At 44.9% G+C, this 18777-nt stretch overlaps 1 protein-coding gene and 2 pseudogenes across 1 annotated transcript; 2 read left to right on the top strand and 1 right to left on the bottom strand.

Moving 5' to 3' along the window:
* The first annotated feature begins 18 nt into the window (after positions 1–18).
* On the top strand, positions 19–6586 carry LOC136456038 (uncharacterized). The gene is made up of 3 exons (XM_066455803.1): positions 19–67; positions 5375–5708; positions 5813–6586. Exons 2-3 carry the CDS (start codon positions 5379–5381, stop codon positions 6365–6367), a joined length of 885 nt encoding a protein of 294 aa, XP_066311900.1. The 5' UTR covers positions 19–67; positions 5375–5378; the 3' UTR covers positions 6368–6586.
* Positions 256–5277, top strand: LOC136456037 (protein ALP1-like; annotated as a pseudogene).
* Positions 6587–9225: 2639 nt separating the features above from the next.
* LOC136456036 (uncharacterized) lies at positions 9226–13129 on the bottom strand (annotated as a pseudogene).
* Between the last annotated feature and the right edge of the window lie 5648 nt (positions 13130–18777).

Genomic DNA, 18777 nt, shown 5'->3' on the forward strand with positions numbered 1-18777 from the left:
GGGCTCGGATGCCGTCCCCGGCGAAGGGCGGAGATCCGCAACGGTGGGCGTACCAATGTGGCATAAGGTAACCGAGCATGTTTTTTAGGCGACCATTTTCTGTTTTTTCGGTTCTCGTGCTAAGGTTACTATTTCTTGGAAGTCGAACCGCCGCGGTGGTTATGCGAACTGTCGCGCCGGTTCCTCGAGGCTTGCGCCGCGCGGCGGGCGCCTATATAAGCCCTCCCCTGAGTCAGGAGAGCCGTGCGCGCTTGTTTTTCCCCTAGCCCCCATTCGAGAACCAAACTTTTGCTTTTCGGCTTTTCGCTCAGTTGGTTGCTTGCTCGCATTCGCCGGGGATCCACTCTTTGCAGAATTCCTCACAGGTTAATTTTCGCTTCTTGTTCGCTTTTACTTCCCTTTGTGCACTTGTACTATTTTAGCATTTTGCTCCTTTCGCTTCTTTACTATTTTTGGTTTTTGGGTTTTTGTATGTAACTCGCTTGAATAGATGTCAAGTGAGTCGTCGTCTGGTGACAATTCGTCCAGCGGGAGCTCATCTGACGGCTCTAGCTCAGGATCTCGCACCCGTTCACGAAGCGGATCTAAGCAATTGATGGCTCGATCACCGAATACACAGGACGATAATTTGAGGGCGAATAGAATGTTGAGGGCGCTCCCACCGTCGATGAGGACCTTCTGAAAGCGCACGTCCTTGATGTTGGGATCTAGGACGAGCGGGAAATGCCCTGGATATGGGATGTCCAACCACTGGTCGGCCCTAGAGAAGGTGATCGGGTGCTCTGACCAGTCGAGGTACTTGGGATCAGTAATGGGGCCGTCGTATGTAGCGACCAACATGATACATCGGGCTACAAGCTTTTGCTCGCGCTTGTCCTTGGTGATAGCTCTCCCATCGAAGATAGTGGCGATGGTCTTGGTGGCGTCCTAGTAGACAGGACCCTTGCTCTTGTCTCGATCTCCATCTTGGCCGTCTTCGGTCTCGTTGTCGTTACGCCGTGGCCTTTTTGCTGGTTCACCGCGGAACGCTTTCTTTAGGCCTCTGCGCTCTCCCATGATGTGCTTGGCATCCTTGTGGATAGGACACGGACTGTCCATGAGCTTGGCGTAGTCAACGTCGTAGGTGCGCTTAGCATGGGTGTTAGCGGCGTTGACGGAGTTGTCAGGCCGGCGGCGGTGGCCTTGTCTTCCTCTCGAGCTATCAGGGTGGTCATCACACCAGTGCTCGCGGTCGTCTTGGCGATGCTCACGATCATCATGGAGGCGGTCACTATCATCACGGCGACGGTCGCCATCGACGTAGCGCCTCTCCTCGTGGCGATCATCATCGCGGCGTTGGTGGCGATCAGGGCTGGCAGCCCGTTCGGCTTCCTCGGCGTCAGCGTAGCTGTTTGCAATTTGTATCAGCTCGCCGATGGTCGTGGGCCTCTTGCGGTATAGCTTTTCGCGGAGCTGTTCGTGCTGGAGCCCCTTGGTAAATGCAGCGATGGCCTCAGCGTCGCTGATGTTGGGGACGGAGTTCCTTGTCTCCGAGAAGCGCCTGATGAAGTTACGTAGGGACTCCCTAGAGGTCTAGTGAAGCTTCTCCAGGTCGTACTTAGTACCGAGCTGCTCGCATGTAGCCATATAATTCTCGGTGAAGACTGAGCACATAAAGCAAAGCACTGCTTCATGTGTGATGGCAGGTCATCATAACTGAGCTTGAGAATAGGCAAGATTTTATCTTCCTTGTTATGGGCGATGCTTTTGCTTATGACAGCCTTCCATTGTCTTGGACTTGCCTTGCCACGTAGCACAGATCCTAGTGCATTCGCAGCCAAGGGAGATCCAGCACATCTCCGGACAACACCATCAATCAAGGCCACTGGTAGCTTAGTTGGCCTATTCTCTTGCGAACCGAATGCTTTAGTCTCAATAATTTTCTTTATGAGTTCGTCATCCAGAAGTGCAATATCATGGGCTTCAACTGTACCCATTAGTTTTTTGCAACTCCTTGCTTGCGAGTTGTTGTCAATACGGCACAACCGTTCCCAAAATCCTTAAGGCTGACTTTTAGCTTTTCCCACTTGTCACCGTCCTCATTCCAGACGTCGTCCAACACGATAAAATACCTGTGTGACAAATATTCCTGGCATTAGTGCGTGGAGGGCACAAGAGATTGCAAGTTTTTTTTTACAGGCTAGCGCAACACTAATACTGGCATTAGTGCGTGTGACAAATATGGATGCCCGTGCTCATTGTTTGCTAGGTTCTGATGCACAGTTTATTGTTTTTTTACGGTAGGTCCTTCTTGGTTGTTGAGTAAAACTTTATACTCGCGTCGTTTAAATATTGTACTTGTTTGGGCGTGTATGCGGTCGCACGTTACCTTCTCTTAATTTAATTAAATATGTGGTCAGGCACGTTCGCGGATAGGTTTACTCTAAAAACAAATATATAAACATATTATATGATTAGATATCTTGAATATTAGTATTTTTTATATATTTAAGTTTGAGATTGATTGATTAAAAAAGGCTGTACAATTTGCAGTGGCATGATTACTCCTCCCACGTACCAGGCGCATTAACCATACTGATAAGCCCAGCCATTCGCTATGAAAGCACGCCAGAGTGTACTTCTAATTTGCAACTGAGAGGCACCATGATAAAATGGAGACGGTATTAGTTGTTTATTAGGGAAGAGAGCACATGTAAATTATATTTCTTGATTTCATTTGGCTTCCACTGTGTTTGAAATCATGTGAATTCAGGCTCCGGTTTCCATCCAATGACAAAGATGAATCAAGAGATTGTGAAGTAGCTAAAGTTCACTAGTTTAGTCCTACCAGGCTGTGACCTTTTCACTTACTAATCCAAACATTACCTTGGTCCGTGACCTGAAAGTGCTACAGTAATGGTCTGTTACCGTCTGTTTGGTTGGAGTGCTGGAGCCAACCCGAATGGGTTCGACCCATTTTCTGGTTGTTTGGATGGAGGTTTGGGATGGGTTGGGTTCGACCCCAGGAGAATATTCCTTCAATATGTGGGTTCGGTTGCTCCGTTGAAATCTGGTGGACGGAGCCGCTCCGCTCGGGTTGAGAAATTCACGTGCGCTGCAGTAACTCCAAACCTTATCCCTTCACCTCCCCCAAACCTTATCCCTTCACCTCCCCTCCACTCGACCGCTCCATCAGACCGCCGCCGCCCAGCGTCGAGCCCCGCATCTCCGCCAGGGTCGCGCAGCGCCGGCCTCGCCCAGCGCCGGCCCCGCCTGGTCCGCCGCGCTCGAGGAGCCGCCCCGCCCGCCTCCAGGTCCGCCCGAGGAGCCGCCCCGCCCGCCTCCAGGTCCGCCCGAGGAGCCGGCCGCCCGCCGGCCTCTGCCCCGGACCAGCGCCGCCCTCTGCCCCGGACCGGCTCCGCATCTCCGCCCCGGATCCCTGCAGGTGAGTACTGGTTTAGTCTTGTTCTGTTGTTATTTTTTCATAGCGACTTCATTGATGCGATTGATGAAATGCCGAGAGGTTTCAGGGCGCTACCCTGAAACCCGCGAGGGGGCGTCCCCCCCTCCTTGACCCCCCGCCCGCTGATCGGCCAGCGGGGCCGCCGTTTGCGTACAACGCCTAGATGGTTAGGAGCACCCTTTTCCTATGAATAGAAACAAACTATGGATGGTCTTTCAGTAGTATATTATGCTCAGACTTAAATTGTAAGTAACTTTGAACCAAACTACATGAATTTTAAGACCATGTTACCTCTTGTATGGAATTGGATGGGGTCTGCTTTCTGAATATTTGCTTTTACCTACCTGATCTATATTGATTGTGCTGCTGTGCTTGATTGTGCTGCTGTATGTAGATGAATAACAGGCTTAAGGCATTTGTTTTTGCTGCTGCTGCACATTGGTTGTTGTGTGTCATGGCAATTGTTGTTCGGTCTAGGAAAAGAAAACGAGTTGCAAGAAGGGAAGGGATTACTTATGCACCAATATATGAAAGGGATAGGAAGAGAATGGAATACCTCAATGACAAAATCTGGAAGGATGACACAACTTGTGTAAACATGCTGAGAATGAACAAAGCACGTTTCTTTAGGTTTTGTAAGTTGTTTAGAGATCGTGGTTTACTTGAAGATACCATTCATATGTGTGTTGAGGAGCAAGTGGCAATGTTTTTGCATACTGTGGGGCACAATGTTAGGAATAAAGTAATTGCAACCAATTTTGGTAGATCCGGAGAAACGGTCAGTCGTTATTTTAACAAAGTACTTCATGCTATTGGTGAGCTACGAGATGATTATATTAGGCCCCCTTCATTGGACACTCCAGCTAAAATTGAAGGAGACCCAAGGTGGTATCCATACTTTAAGGTGTGAAGCTCAACCTTATGTCATATTCTAAGTTTATTTTTTGACAAACCTAATTGACCTAATCTTGACTTCTTTGAACATCACGTAGGATTGTATAGGAGCACTTGATGGTACACATATAAGAGCCACTATTCCAAAGGAAATGCAGCATGCTTTTCGTGGTAGATACAAGCATTGTACTCAAAATGTACTGGCAGCCGTAGATTTTGACCAAAAGTTTACCTATGTGTTGGCCGGATGGGAGGGGACAGCACATGACGCACTAGTTTTACGTGATGCTTTAACACGTGAGGGTGGCCTTCGTGTGCCACAAGGTAATACAAGAACCTATGTCTTGTCCATAAATTTGTTCATCAAAATTAATGGATCATTGAGATGTAACCTAACTATGCATCATATGTTAGGTAAATATTACCTAGTTGATGCTGGATATGGAGCCAAACTAGGATTTTTACCCCCTTTTCGGGGTGTACGATACCACTTGAATAAATGGGGGAGGAATCCGGTGCAAAATGAGAAGGAATTGTTCAACCGTAGGCACTGCTCATTGAGAATCATAGTAGAGCAAGCATTTGGAGCACTAAAAAGGAGATTCAAAGTACTTAATGATGCCTCTCCTTTTTTCCTTATGAAACTCAAGTTGATATTGTTGTTGCTTGCTGCATCATTCATAATTGGGTGATTGAAGATGGGAGTGATGAATTCAATATACCAAGTGACAACGATGAGGACACCCAGCACACCACATATGCTGGGACAGCAAGTGAGAATGCCATTATGCTAGCTTTTAGGGAAGGCCTGGCTGCCCAAATGTGGGTAGATCGTCAAAGCCATGGAAACTAGTATCGGTCAATGTAATATGTGTTGTATTTTTTTTCTTGGACAATGTAATAATTGTACTTGAGGGCTGCAATTGTATTTGAGGACATATTTCTACAGATATTTGATTGCCACGTTGTTTGCTACTTTGTTTGCTACTTTGTTGGCATTATTATTTGAGGACATATATTGCATTGTTTATTTTGTAGGGGAATGGAAGCAGAGGGTAGTGCAGGGACTGGTGGACATGCTACTTGGACTTCAACTTTGTCAGCCTACATGCTCGAATACCTTGCCAATTTAGTGGTTAATGGCACCAAGACTTCATCCACCTTCAAGATGGTTCACTACAATGGGTGTGCAAAGGCTCTTCAAGAGAAATTTGGCATTGTGCGCAGTGGTGAGCAGGTTAAGAATCACCTTAAGACATGGCAAAAGAAGTTTCGTAAAATATGTGACCTTCGTGGTTTGAGTGCTGCTGGTTGGGATGAAGATACCTTCACTATAACTCTTGATGATGAGCACTATAACAATCATATTAAGGTATTTGCTGAATTATTAGTTCTCACATATAATAATCTAATAATAGTTGCTGAATTATTAGTTGTCACATAATAGTAGTTGCTAAAATTGTACATATATTGCAGGATCACAAGTCTGATGCTGATTTTCTAAACAAGCCTATTCAACACTTTGAGGAGATGCACACAATATTTGGAAGTACCATGGCTACAGGCAAGTTTGCAAAGGACTCGGGTGTGCCTCTAGGTACACAGGAAGACAGTACAGATGACTGGGACAATGAGGTGCAGAGGATGGAGGTACAGAGTGATAGGAATGCAAATGAAGACAACAATGCGGCAACTTCATCGGCTACCAAGGCCACCAATCCTAAGAAGAGGGACAAGGGCAAGAAGAGGGCCATGACTGACCAAGATCCATTGGTTGCTGCAATTAAATGGGGAAGTACCAAGTTAGCCAAGGCGATAAAGGAAGTGGGGAAACCTGACAATGATGTGCCGGATGATTTGTATGACAACTTGATGGCTATGAGTGGTAGTTTCAATTCGACTCACTTATCCTTCTACCATTCCTACTTGGTCCAACATCCTCACATAGCTAGAGCTTTCAACTCCTTGCCTTTTGAACATAAATTCAATTGGGTTGCAAAGCACATTGCTGACAACTACCCTGGGCAGTAAGGGTAAGTTGTAGTCATGGGATGGTTCTTTTGTTAGTACCACATATAACTTTATATTTGTGGTCTAAGTAAAGCTTGTGTCTTGCTATGTGGAAGCCTTGAACTTGCTATATATTGTGTAAGGCTTGAACTTGATGCATCGTGCAAGCATCAGACTTGATATTAGTGTGTAATGTGCCTATGGATATGGCCTAAGACTTTTATTTGTAATATGGCCAAGACTTTTATATGTGCCTGTTATATTATTTTGTGTGCTGATCTTTGATGCATGGTGCAAGCATATGAAATATTGCTATGTGTTGAGCACAAATATTGCTATGTGTTGCATAAATTGAGGAGGGTAACCTCACCATTTCAGTGCAATGGTGACCATATGCAGGTTCTGTTTGAATCCATCCAACCAAACAGAAAATAGGATGGATCCGACCCCATCTCAGTCCTCCAACTAAACAGAAGACGGATCAAACCCATTCTCACAACCAAACAAATCAAGGGTTAGAGCCAAAGAACCGTCCCCAAAACATGGGTTGGAGCCACTCCAACCCACTGATCCCACAACCAAACAAACGGTTAGGTGGCGGTTGCGCCATGCATGGACCAGCTGCTACAGTGCAAATCCAGTACAATGATCACAGCTCCGTACTTAAAGACCAACTGCCAGTGTGGACAGCGGCGCCTGGTTCTGGTTCAGTGAACTGCACGTAGCCAGCCTTGAGCATTTGTGCAGACGGTGTAGTGCTCCGAGCGTACGGATATGTATTATTTATATACGTAATCATGAAATCGATTAGAAGTAGTACCGCACTTTCGTTGTTATTTGACAATTAATGCTTCGAGCCTTGTTTAGTTGGCGAATTTTTTTGGGAAATAATACTTTAGCATTTTTGTTGTTATTTAGCAATTAGTGTTTAATCATAGTCTAATTAGGTTTAAAAGATTTGTCTCTTAAATTTCGTTTGTGTAATTAGTTTTATTTTTTATTTATATTTAATACTTTATGCATACGTTAAAGATTTGATGTAACAGAAAATCTTAAAAAATTTTGGAAACTAAACGCTACCTAACTGCGATCGGTGGTCGTGGCCAGTGGCCCCCAACCAAGCCAGGCCACCCGCGATGTGCTGATGTGCATGCAGCATGCGGCTATGGCCCACATGAGGACTCCATGAGTGCTTGCTGTCGCCGCTTTCTTCTGTTCACCGTCGTTGCTGCTCAAATAAACCCGTCCCTGATCTCACTGTCGTGTCTTTACCACATTCACTCTCTCTCTCTCTCTCATGCAAGGGTCCCACTCGCATGCTCGTGACTCAGGGGCCACGACGAGTATGCAAGGTTTCCATCCAATGACGAAGATGAATCAAGAGATTGCGAAGTAGCTAAAGTTCACTAGTTCAGTCCTACCAGGCTACGACCATTTCACTTAGTAATTTTTTCGCTAGAGATTGTGAAGTAGCTAAAGCTCAGTCCTACCAGGCTACGACCATTTCACTTAGTAATTATTTATCAATTATGTAAACCGTTCATGAATGAATATGGGTAGGTATGTCCATGCCGGAGCAATTGGATCACTCTGCGTGCTGGCGGTCCCTCTTAACTCCACCATGAACGGCCCTCCGCCTCCTGACGCCGCACTCCGCCGAGGTCCGACTGTCGGTGCCCAGACCCCCCGAGGGCAGCGTGGGGGACCTTCAGCCACTACAGCATCGAGCTCCCCTCCCTCTGACGAGCTCCGTGGAATCCCTCTCCCTTCGCCACACAACCGTCCGCCCACAAGCTACGCAGGAGACGACCTCACCGGCCTCGCTGGGAGGGCGTGGCGGAGGAGAACGTAGTCGCCCGCTTAGTTGCTCGTCTAGAGACCCGTGGATATCCTGGACTAATCAGCGCAGAAGGCGAAGGATTCGCGCGCGTAGAAGGCGCCACCACCACGGCCTGTCCCTCCACGGTCCACGCTCCGCACTTGTGGACCTGCAGCGCCGGACTGCCGGTGCCGTGGACGGTGGCTGAACTCAAGCAACTCCACTCCGAGGCACCGGCGCCTGGCGAAGACGCGACCAGAGAGCCACTGCTCATCACCAAGGCGCTGTTTGGCTGGTCGTTAAGTCGGCTGGTTTCGGCTGATTCAATAGTATTCTATGAGGAAGAATAAGCTGAAAACGGTTGACTTGGCTAAAAAGTAGTTCAAGCGAACAGGCTTCCTACTGAAGCACACGGTGTGAAAAGAGTAAAGCCTATTTTCACTACTAGGGATGTGTACATCAATGATGCTCTTCTTTCGTCACTGAAGACTCCAAAATCGTCACATATATTATTTTATGACGAAGTTGTGCGATATGGTACTCGTCATTGAATGCGCGTCATATTTTACCTACCGTGACGAAACGTATATTTTCGTCATAGATGTATTTTCATCATCATAGAAGTGGTCGTCGTCATAGAATGCGCGTCATAGATGTATTTTTGTTCTATGACGAAATGGTTGTCGTCATAGAAGTGTATTCTTTCTATGACGATCTATTTTCGTCATTGATATAGCCCCCTTTTCGTCATGACTTGCCGTCTGTTAGATGGCCAGACGTCGTCTGCCACGCTGGTAGCTGACGTGTCTTGTCCACGTGGCGTGTCCACATTGCAGGTGACATGTCTGACCACGTGGCAGCTAACGTGGCTAGTGATGTGGATGGTCCAGGTGTGACGTGTCCACTTTTTATTGGGCCACAAGGCTTGCTGTGATAGGTTCTCATTTTCGTCACTGAAGTAAATAGAAATTCGTCACAGAATCAATTACCAAATCGTCACAGAAAGGTCAGATAATTCATCACAAGTGCATATGTTGATTTCATTACAGAATGCAAATAATACTGGAATGACCAAAAGCTTCCATAAATTAACAGATCCAGTATTCCAATGACCAACAACTTAATCAACAATTCTAAACTCGGTTCACATAACTCACTAGACATCACATTTGAACTACTAGTTTCGTCTTAGTTTACATTAACGTCACAGAAAATAATAAAAAGTTGCCAACCACCAGCAACATAAGTTACTACATAAACAAAATCACCAGCAGACCCCTTGCTTAATGAACCAGCAGCTACGAGCAGCACTCATGTCGAAGAAGCATTGTTGATGGCCAAGATACGCTTGAGCAGCGCATTGTTCTCCTCCATTGCCTTGTTGTTTATCTCTGTCAGCTTCTTGTACTCCTCCATCTCCTTTTGTGTCCTCGCTAGCTTTTCCTCAGCTTCTTCACTTCTCTTCCTGAGTTCATCGATTTCACCTTGTACAGCAGCCGTAGCTTCAGCTGCTAGTTGCTCTCGAAGCTCGCTTTCATTTGATGATGATGATTTGGAGGATGGCGCTGGTTTGATGCCAACACTCTTCAGGAAAAGGTTTGAGCTGTTCTGGGAGAGCACTTGGGACACAACCTGCACACTGGACACTGATGTCTCACCTTCAGCAACAGGATCTGTCCTCAAAGCTTCCATATTTGACTGAAACAGCAATGACCCATCTTTAGTTGATACTTATTGCATTAATTTGAGGAGGAAATCAAATATCACACAAGATGTATTTTAAAAAATAAAAACCTATGCTGCATTGACAGAAACTGATGCTAAATAGGTATGCAATCATGAGTCATTTATTTGTTGTCAAGTAACTGAATACAAGTAGAAGTGAACAACATAGGATTATTATTTAGCAAGTATGTCTAGCTATATTGGATTATGACCAGTTTTGAGCAAAAGACAGAATACAAAATGTTTGAAACAAGACATATTATCCAATTAATGAATAATTGTTGGCACAGCGAAACAGATGTCGTGACTTACAACTACTTCTCTTGCTAGTTCAGTCAGACCATGTTTGGAGCTGGTATGGCAGGTCTTGAAGGCCTCCACCGCATCAAGTTCTTCATTTTGTTCTGTGCTTGGTTCTGCATTGTTTTTCTTCTTCTTCTGTTTCATAGATAATCAATTACAGCAAAGTTTTCTCAGATGAAATGCAAAATAAGTTGTTTAGTGCAAATATGTACAGGGTACTCTTTACTTACATATGCATGTAAGTGTGCCACATAGCTGCGAGAACCCGTAGCTTGATGATACTTGACTTTACGGCGATTCTGCTTGTTCTTTTCACTTGATTCCTACAAGATAATGAACATGTCAGATGAGATCATATGTTTAAAATGAGAAGATCCTTTGAAAACTGATTGAGAAAGAATATATGACAAGATACCTATTTATCTGAAAAACAGTAAGATGGTAATTTTTTAACTCCTACAGAGTTGTCTACTCTTTTATGCCCCTATACAACTTCTATGAAATGTACATCTCAGATTGTCTAAATGCTCACCATGAACTGCCTTTCTATTGTTCTGTTCATGATTTTGTCCTTTAGAATATGTTATTCTATCCTTTGATGAATCGACTGATATTTAAGGGCATATTTGTAATCCTTTTTGTTTGCAGGATATATATGACCAACCCTTTTTTCCCAAGTACATTATGCTAATTGCTCCAATTTAGGAGCTTAGGGAATCTTTATGTTTAAAAATATTTATGTGTTACACTGCTTTTCATTGAAGGGCCTGGGTATAGCAAGAAGGATTGATGAGATGATATGTTTAAAATGAGAAGATCCTTTGGAAACTGAATGAGAAAGAATATATGAGAAGATACACATACCATGTTTTTTTGGATCAGACCACTTTGCAACTAGTGCCTTCCACTGTTCATCAGTCATGCATGCAACTGGAGAAGTTGTCCTAATCTCACTTGCAGGTACACCATTGAAGTATTTATTCTTGAGCCGATAACGCATTTGTCGCACCCCAGAGCGCAGCATATCGGTGCAAGCTTCCTCTGTTGGCTTGTCGTCAGGGTTAATGGCCAAGCGCCCCTAGTCATATGACAATTCCATATTTAGTTAGTCAATTCAGGTTAAACAGATATACATGTTAACCATAGAAACAGTAATGCACTTACAGAGAGCTTTCCCACAAAGTTTTTGTAATATTGATCGTCTCTCTTGTATTCTTTCCAATGAGGTAGGATAGGAACCTTATCCCGAATGATGACACTAGCCTCAGATGCAAACTTGGCTGCTTGAACAGGTTCATGAGGCCTTCTTTTGCCTTCAGCAACAGCTATGGGCATTCTCCTTCCCATAGCTTTTGTCATCCTATCTAGCTGTGTTCCCTTGGTGGGTGGCCTGGGTCTCCTTGGGGCTCGTTGTGCAGGAGCTACAAAATAGAATTTGCATTAAAATGATTTAGTTTCATGTAGATAAGCAAAACAGATGACATATTTGAATGACAAAGAAACTATAACTTGCCTTCAGTGTCTTTCTCTCCAGCTACATTGTCTTCATCAGCACCTGTACTGTCTTGAGCACCAGCTCCACTGACTTCCTCTGCAGCTGTATTGTCCTGACCACCAGCTCCATTGCCTTCCTCTGCATCCGTATAAGACCTTTGTGGTGGTATTTCATCATGACCATCTGTAGGATCCTCTACATTCTGGCCATCTCTCGCTGAAGGTTGAAGCCTTTTTGATGATCTTGTTTGGGATTCAGGAGTTTGCACCTATGATCCTTGAGATGCCCTCACTCTCTTACTAGCCCTAACTCCTGGCGCCATGGTGGGACCTATCTTCTTCTTCTTTGAAGCTAGGACTTTCCAACTATACCCTGTAGGATACTATGGAAAAAAATCAAGTAAGTCATGTGCATTAATAAGCAAGACCATATATTAAAGAACAGGTATGCAAGAAACAAGATGCATCTAAAAGCAAGGGCATATATTAAAGAACAGATTAAAAACATTCAAATGCAATACAAATATTCCCCATCCAGTACTTTGAAGATAGAAGAAGCACCTTAGTTGCCAGGGGTTGTGGCTGCACATCAGATTCAGTGTCATCATCATCACTATCTCCTTGATCATCATCTTCAAGGAGATATTCCGATGAATCTGAATCTTCACTATTTGTTTTCTTGTTTGCTGATTTTTCCCCCTTCTTTGATGTAGATTGTGATACAGAGTTATTAAATTCAGTAGATAGATTTATCAGGCTGAATTCTTGCATCTTCTTTAAATTGTTCGCCACATGTGTATCCCGACGTCTCTCATAATCAGTTTTTGGAGGTTCTTACAAAAACAAGCAAATTGTGTCTATTAGAAAATAAAAACGAGTGAACTAAGTACTAAGAGGTAGTAATACTAGATGCTAGATAGATAAGAGGTAGGAGCTAGTAGTGCCTGCTGAAGAGCTAAGGGATAAGAGGTGATAGGTTACAGGCAACAAGTAATAGGTCAGAGGTAAGAGGTACAACTTTTTTTGTACTGAAGCACAAATACTCTAAATTATCTGAACATTTTGAAGATAGCTTGTACTGAACTACTCTTTTCCTATCAACACACATGCATGCACTCTGCTACATCCAAATCCAAATCATTAAAATGGTCAAACAGACCACGCCAAAATCTATTTGAAGTCAAGAGTCACAGCTACTTTCAGAATTGTACTACAATTGCTTTCAGAAAACATCACTGCTGCTTCTATTTTAGACAAATACAAGTGCAAAATAGATTACAGATCCAAGATTCAGAATACAATTTGACTGAATGGTTAGCAAACCCTAACTAGATACTAGGGCAATAGAATTGTACAACAGAATTCATCAATATAGAAGAGTTTTGCTTACCTTGTTCTTGTTCTGCAGGTCGCTTCCTACCTTGCCCCCTTGTTGCCACCATTGCGGTTGTGGCTAGGTTGCGGATGTAGACCAGGTGCTCATCGTCGGTGGTCGTCAAAGGGGAAGCAACCCTAGTGCGGTGAACCCTAGTCGATGGGGAAGCAGATCTAGTGCGGCGGCGACCCACAATCCGATGGTGGTTAGGGTTAGGTTGAGGCGAGAAAGAGGTGGATGGGGCGAGATAGGTGCATGGGGCGATGAGAGAGAGGGGGATGCGGCGATTGATGTCGGCGAGGACGCAGCTCGTGGGCGAGGACGCAGCTCGTCGACGGCGGTTGTGTCCCAGCGGTGGTGGATAGGGTTGGAGAAATGGGGGGAAGAGAGAACGAGTGGCCGATGAGGTGACGAGTGCGGAAAATGAGTAAATATACCGGTGTTTTTGGCCGAATTTTTGGACGAGGGAAATTGTTTTGGCGCCTTGAGGCGCGAGAGGTTGCAGTCTTTTTTTTTGGCATTGCGGGATCTGTTTATCAAAGATTGCACTCGAGAACTAATGAAACCACTTGAGTAGCACAATGGTATGGCCCTTTGAGTTTGATCCCGAGCTCCCGGGTTCGAACCCGATGATAGCCAATTTTTTTGGGTTTTTTCAATTTTTGGGTTTTGTCAACATTTATTGTGTTTATTCCTTTTTTTATTTCTCCATGTTCTTTTTTTGCCAGATTTTTAATTAGTACAATATAGCTTAATGATTTACCTTATTTTAGTGTATGATCATGACATAAAAATTTCTAAAAATTTGGATGGACACCTTATTTTAGTGTATGATCATGACATAAAAATTTCAAAAGGATTTCGACAAAGTGGTATTATACATCTGTAAAGAACTTCAGTCCAGATATATGGAATCTCTATCGTACTTGCTCATAGTCTAAAACGACTAATAATACGTGACAGAGGGAGTATGCCGTTGTGAGGATGTGCATGACCACATTCTTAGAATCAATTGAAACTTCGTTGTCATCATTATACTCCAAAATGAGGTGTCCATGTAAGTTTTAAGATCTTTCTACCTAGCTTAAGGTATGGTTACCGGAAGAAACCCTAAACTCGGAAAGATATGCTAACTGGGTTATTAGAAACAAGCAAGGACACATTGGGTCTATCTATGCTTCATTCTTCTGAAGGTGGGAGAAAAGATCAAACTGATTATTGATCAAAATTAGGGTTTGAAACTTAGGTAATTAACCTCTTCTGCTTAACCCAAGAAGAAATTGGATTGATTTTTGAGAAATTGAATTCAGTTAAGATAGGGGAAATTAAGATAGCAATTTTTGAGCCGTATGAGGTAGGAAACTCTCAAGTACGGTTCTAGGGAACTGCCTATTCCGGTCTTTCTCTAAAATAGCTATCTTTGAATTCCTACTTGTAAACAAACTAAACTAATAAATATGCCTAGCTAGCATCCGCCAATGCTTTTTACTATCCCGCGACAACAAAAACTTAGTCCCTTGCCACGCTCGCTTAAATGTGTCTTTCTTTGATAAATAAATACCAAAAGCAGAGCCTTTCTTCCCTTCCTCGACACAGTGGATTGCTTTTTTGCCAGGAAATGAGTTCCTAGACTTTGGGCTTGCATCCTTTTCTCTACTTCCTATATTGAAAGAGTGGACTACAGAGGCTGAGCGATCGATCAAATAGGATAGGATCCTAGCTGTCAATTTCCTTGAGTAGAAAGGAAAAGAATTCGACTAAAATGCTTGTTGGGGTAGGTCAAAGAGTATAGGTTTCACCTGGTGTAAGATAGAAATCCTAGTCTCGATAAAGCGTGTACCAAAGAGTTTAAAGGGAAAGAAGCAAGGGTAAGGGGCTTTGATGAAAAATAGGTGGTGGCTAAAGACTTTCGCGATCCTTCACTTCCTTAGGGAACAGACTTTGTTTAATAAAATAAATAGGGAGAAGAGACAATAACTAGCTGACTTAGCGTCACCGATCACAGTTCTATATTCACTAAGTGAATGAAATGCTGATTGCATCGTAGGTACTGACACCCTTCCATAGATCGAGCAGTTCTTCAATTAGGGGCTCAAGGAACAAATCAAAATCTTTTCCTGGAGATTTTGGACCTAGGATGAGTAAAGACATAAAGCAGTTTGCTGGATTCACGCATTCCCATGGTGGGAGATTCAGCGGTGTTAGAAGCACTAGCCACATACTGTACTGCGTACTCATGTTGCCAAATGGATTGAATCCATCGGTAGCTAAGGCAAGCCTCAGGTTCCTCGAATCATCTGCAAAGGTTGGTTCCCTCGTGTCGAACTCCTTCCATGCTTCTCCATCAGCTGGATGGCTCATTACATTATCGACTGGCGTCCTCGTTTTCTTGTGCCATTGTGTTTCCTCAGAAGTGTGCTTTGAAGCAAAAATTCTTTTCAACCTTGGCAAAAGTGGAAAATGTCTCAATACCTTGTGTGGAACCCGCTTGTTCCTAGTTTCATCTTGCCATCTAGACGCCTTGCATACTGGGCACACATTCTCTTTATAATACCTCTTCCGAAACAACACACAATTGTTCTTGCACACATGGATGTTTTCGAAACCAAGGCCCAGTTCTCCAAGATATTTCTTGGCCTCATCATATGATTTTGGCAACTCACTCTGAGGGTATCCTGATGACAACAACTTCAGCATTGTGGAAAATGCTGTATTGCCAATTCGATAACGAGACTTGATATACAACATCATCACCAGAAAAGAGAATTTTGAATGGCTAGATCCCGGGCTAAGTGACTTCTTTGCATCTTCAAGGACTCTTGCAAACCTTGGTTGTTCTCCATCAGCCTCTGCCGCAGCATACAGATCTCCTATCATCTCTGGTACTCCATGATCCTCATCGTAATCATCATCGGCCACATCCACATGTATCCCAAAGTCATGATCACTTCCTTCGACCTCCTGCTCCAAATTTTCAACTACTACAGTATCTGCCGACTCCCCATGATGAATCCACCTGGTGTATGTAGCTGACATTCCATAAATGTGTATATGGTCATTTACATCATCCTGAGGCCGTAAACTTTGATTAAGACATTTGCTGCATGGACAAAGTATGTGGCTGTCTTCGAGGTATCTTTCACTAACAAATTTCATGAACTCTTCAACTCCTTTCACATATGCAGGTGTGAATTGTGTCCCATAAATCCAGCTTCTATCCATCTGTTTTGAGAGTAAAATAAACCTTGCACTCAGTCCTAAAATTAGAGTAAACTCAACAAAATTCAAAAACACATCCAACACATGCATATATATAAAGAAATTAAAAAACAAATCAAACCTTGTACTGCTCTGTCCCACGCACCGGCGCTGCTCTGTCCCACGATCGTCGGCGCTCCTCTGTCCCACGCAAACCGCCGCTGCCCTGTCCCACGCAAGTCGCCGCTGCCCGCCGCTGCTCTCCTCGCCCCACGATCGCCGGTGCTGCTCTGACCGCCCCACGATCACCGACGCTGGTGCACTGACCCATGTGCGCCGCCGCTGCTCTGTCCCACGAGCGCTATATATATAGTTTGCTATGATTGTGAATGAATTGAAAAAAATACGAATGATTACTATTTAACTTTAGGGCCTCAGCGCCTCGCCTCGCCTGGGTCTGGGTGCCTCGCCGCCGTCAGGTCAGTTCATCATGCTCAACGCGATACGCGGCCGATAGGGCATCAGGGTGATAGGAGACGTCGAGTCGAGACTTAGGATTGCAGCAATCTAGGAGATAAAACGACATCCATCCAGCAGCCAGGAAATCATTTTCTATTGGGCTAATAGGCTTGCTAATGGGCGATGTTGCTATTGGGCCAAGGCTTCTGTGCTTACTGCTTAGCTATACGTTTACAAATAGAAAAACATGCATGCCTTTATCACAAAACGACGACTGCTCCAGTGGTAACGCACCAACATGTCTAACAGGAGGTCGCGGGTTCGAATCTCCCTACGCGCACTATTTTTTGGCAAAAAAAAGGGAGGCGGAAGGATGCAGGATCAACTGGACCGTGTGGGCCACGCTGCCCCACTTGTTCGCCGCCACGTCCTTAGGCTGAGACCCGCTGGTGGGACCGCATCGCCACGTCTTCAAGGTTGGGACCCAATGCTGGGACCACATCGCCACGTCCTCGAGGTGGGACCTGCTGGTGGGACCACGACGCCATGTCCTTGAGGTGGTACACGAGCCAAACGATCTATGATGATTTAGTTTTGTTGTTTTATGACGATTCTTTTGTTTTTGTCATTATTCTTCGTGCCAAAGCTCCGTCACTTGTTACTTATGACGAAGCTAGAAATTTCGTCATAGAAAGCGCTTGTTCTATGACGAAATTTGTAAGTGTCACGACTGAATCATCATTGATGAACACATTTCTAGTAGTGTTTCCAATCTTCAACGATGGGCTTACTATAAAGCAAGACGCTAGATGCTCCCTTACCATAGAAACGAGGTAAAACATACAACCTCATAGCAATTTTGCCTTGATTTCATCACACATGCCGTTTGCGTGCACGAGTGAACAAGTCTCTTAAGGTTGATGGTTACTGCTCATGGCCATGGCGGGTTGATAATGATGACAAGGACAGAGGCTCCGACACCAGACAAGCACTTAGCAAGCCGAATCAACTAACCTGTGTGCAAGAAATTCGTACCTGCAATTCACTCCTACCGGGGAGCCGCAAAACGTCGAGCAGCTAGCGTACAACCTCCCCTACACGCCGTCTTCTCGCTCCACCCGGCACGGGTAAGCGACCACAGAGGGAGCTTCTACGAAACCTCCGCACGGCGGCCGCTCTTAACTCCACGAATGGCCCTCCGCCTCCTGACGCCGCACTCCGCCGAGGTCCAACTGTCGGTGCCCAGACCCCCCGAGGGCCGCGCGGGGGACCTTTCAGCCACTGCAGCGCCGAGCTCCCCTCCCTCCAACGAGCTCCGCGGAATCCCTCTCCCTTTGCCACACAACCGTCCGCCCACAAGCTACGCTGGAGATGACCCCATCGGCCTCGTTGGGAGGGCGTGGCAGAGGAGAACGCAGTCGCCCGCTTAGTTGCCCGTCTAGAGACTTGTGGATATCCTAGACTAATCAGCGCAGAAGGCGAAGGATTCGCACGCGTAGAAGGCGCCACCACCATGGCCTGTCCCTCCACAGTCCACGCTCCGCACTTGTGGACCTGCAGTGCCGGACTGCCGGTGCCGTGGACGGTGGCTGAACTGAAGCAACTCCGCTCCGAGCCTCCGGCACCTGGCGAAGATGCGACCGGAGAGCCACTGCTCATCACCATGGCGGGTTAATAACGATGACAAGGACAGAGGCCTCCTACTGAAGCACGTGGTGTGAAAAGAGTAAAGCCTATTTTCCAATCTTCAACGACGGGCTTACTACAAAGCCAGACACTAGCTACTCCCTTACCATAGAAACGAGGTAAAACATACAACCTCATAGCAATTTTGCCTTGATTTCATCACACATGCCGCTTGCGTGGAGCGGTTTTGATATGTTAGCTAATGGTTTCAAAAGAAAGGTTGAAATATGAAAATTGAACTTCAATGGTTGTTAAGATTGAAATCTAGATGCCACCTTAATAGAATTTTGTTAATCTACAAATTCTAATATATTCTTTTGATAGTCTATTTAGAGTAATCCTAAGTAAAATATTTTTACTTTTGCCAACGAA

This window comes from Miscanthus floridulus, chromosome 6 (assembly GCF_019320115.1).
Source record: "Miscanthus floridulus cultivar M001 chromosome 6, ASM1932011v1, whole genome shotgun sequence".
Taxonomy (NCBI): domain Eukaryota; kingdom Viridiplantae; phylum Streptophyta; class Magnoliopsida; order Poales; family Poaceae; genus Miscanthus; species Miscanthus floridulus.

Coding starts and splice junctions, on each gene's coding strand:
- LOC136456038 (XM_066455803.1), top strand. CDS start 5,379: ATGGAAGCAGAGGGTAGTGCAGGGACTGGTGGACATGCTACTTGGACT. Junction 5,709..5,812: donor ACTATAACAATCATATTAAG/GTATTTGCTGAA, acceptor CATATATTGCAG/GATCACAAGTCTGATGCTGA.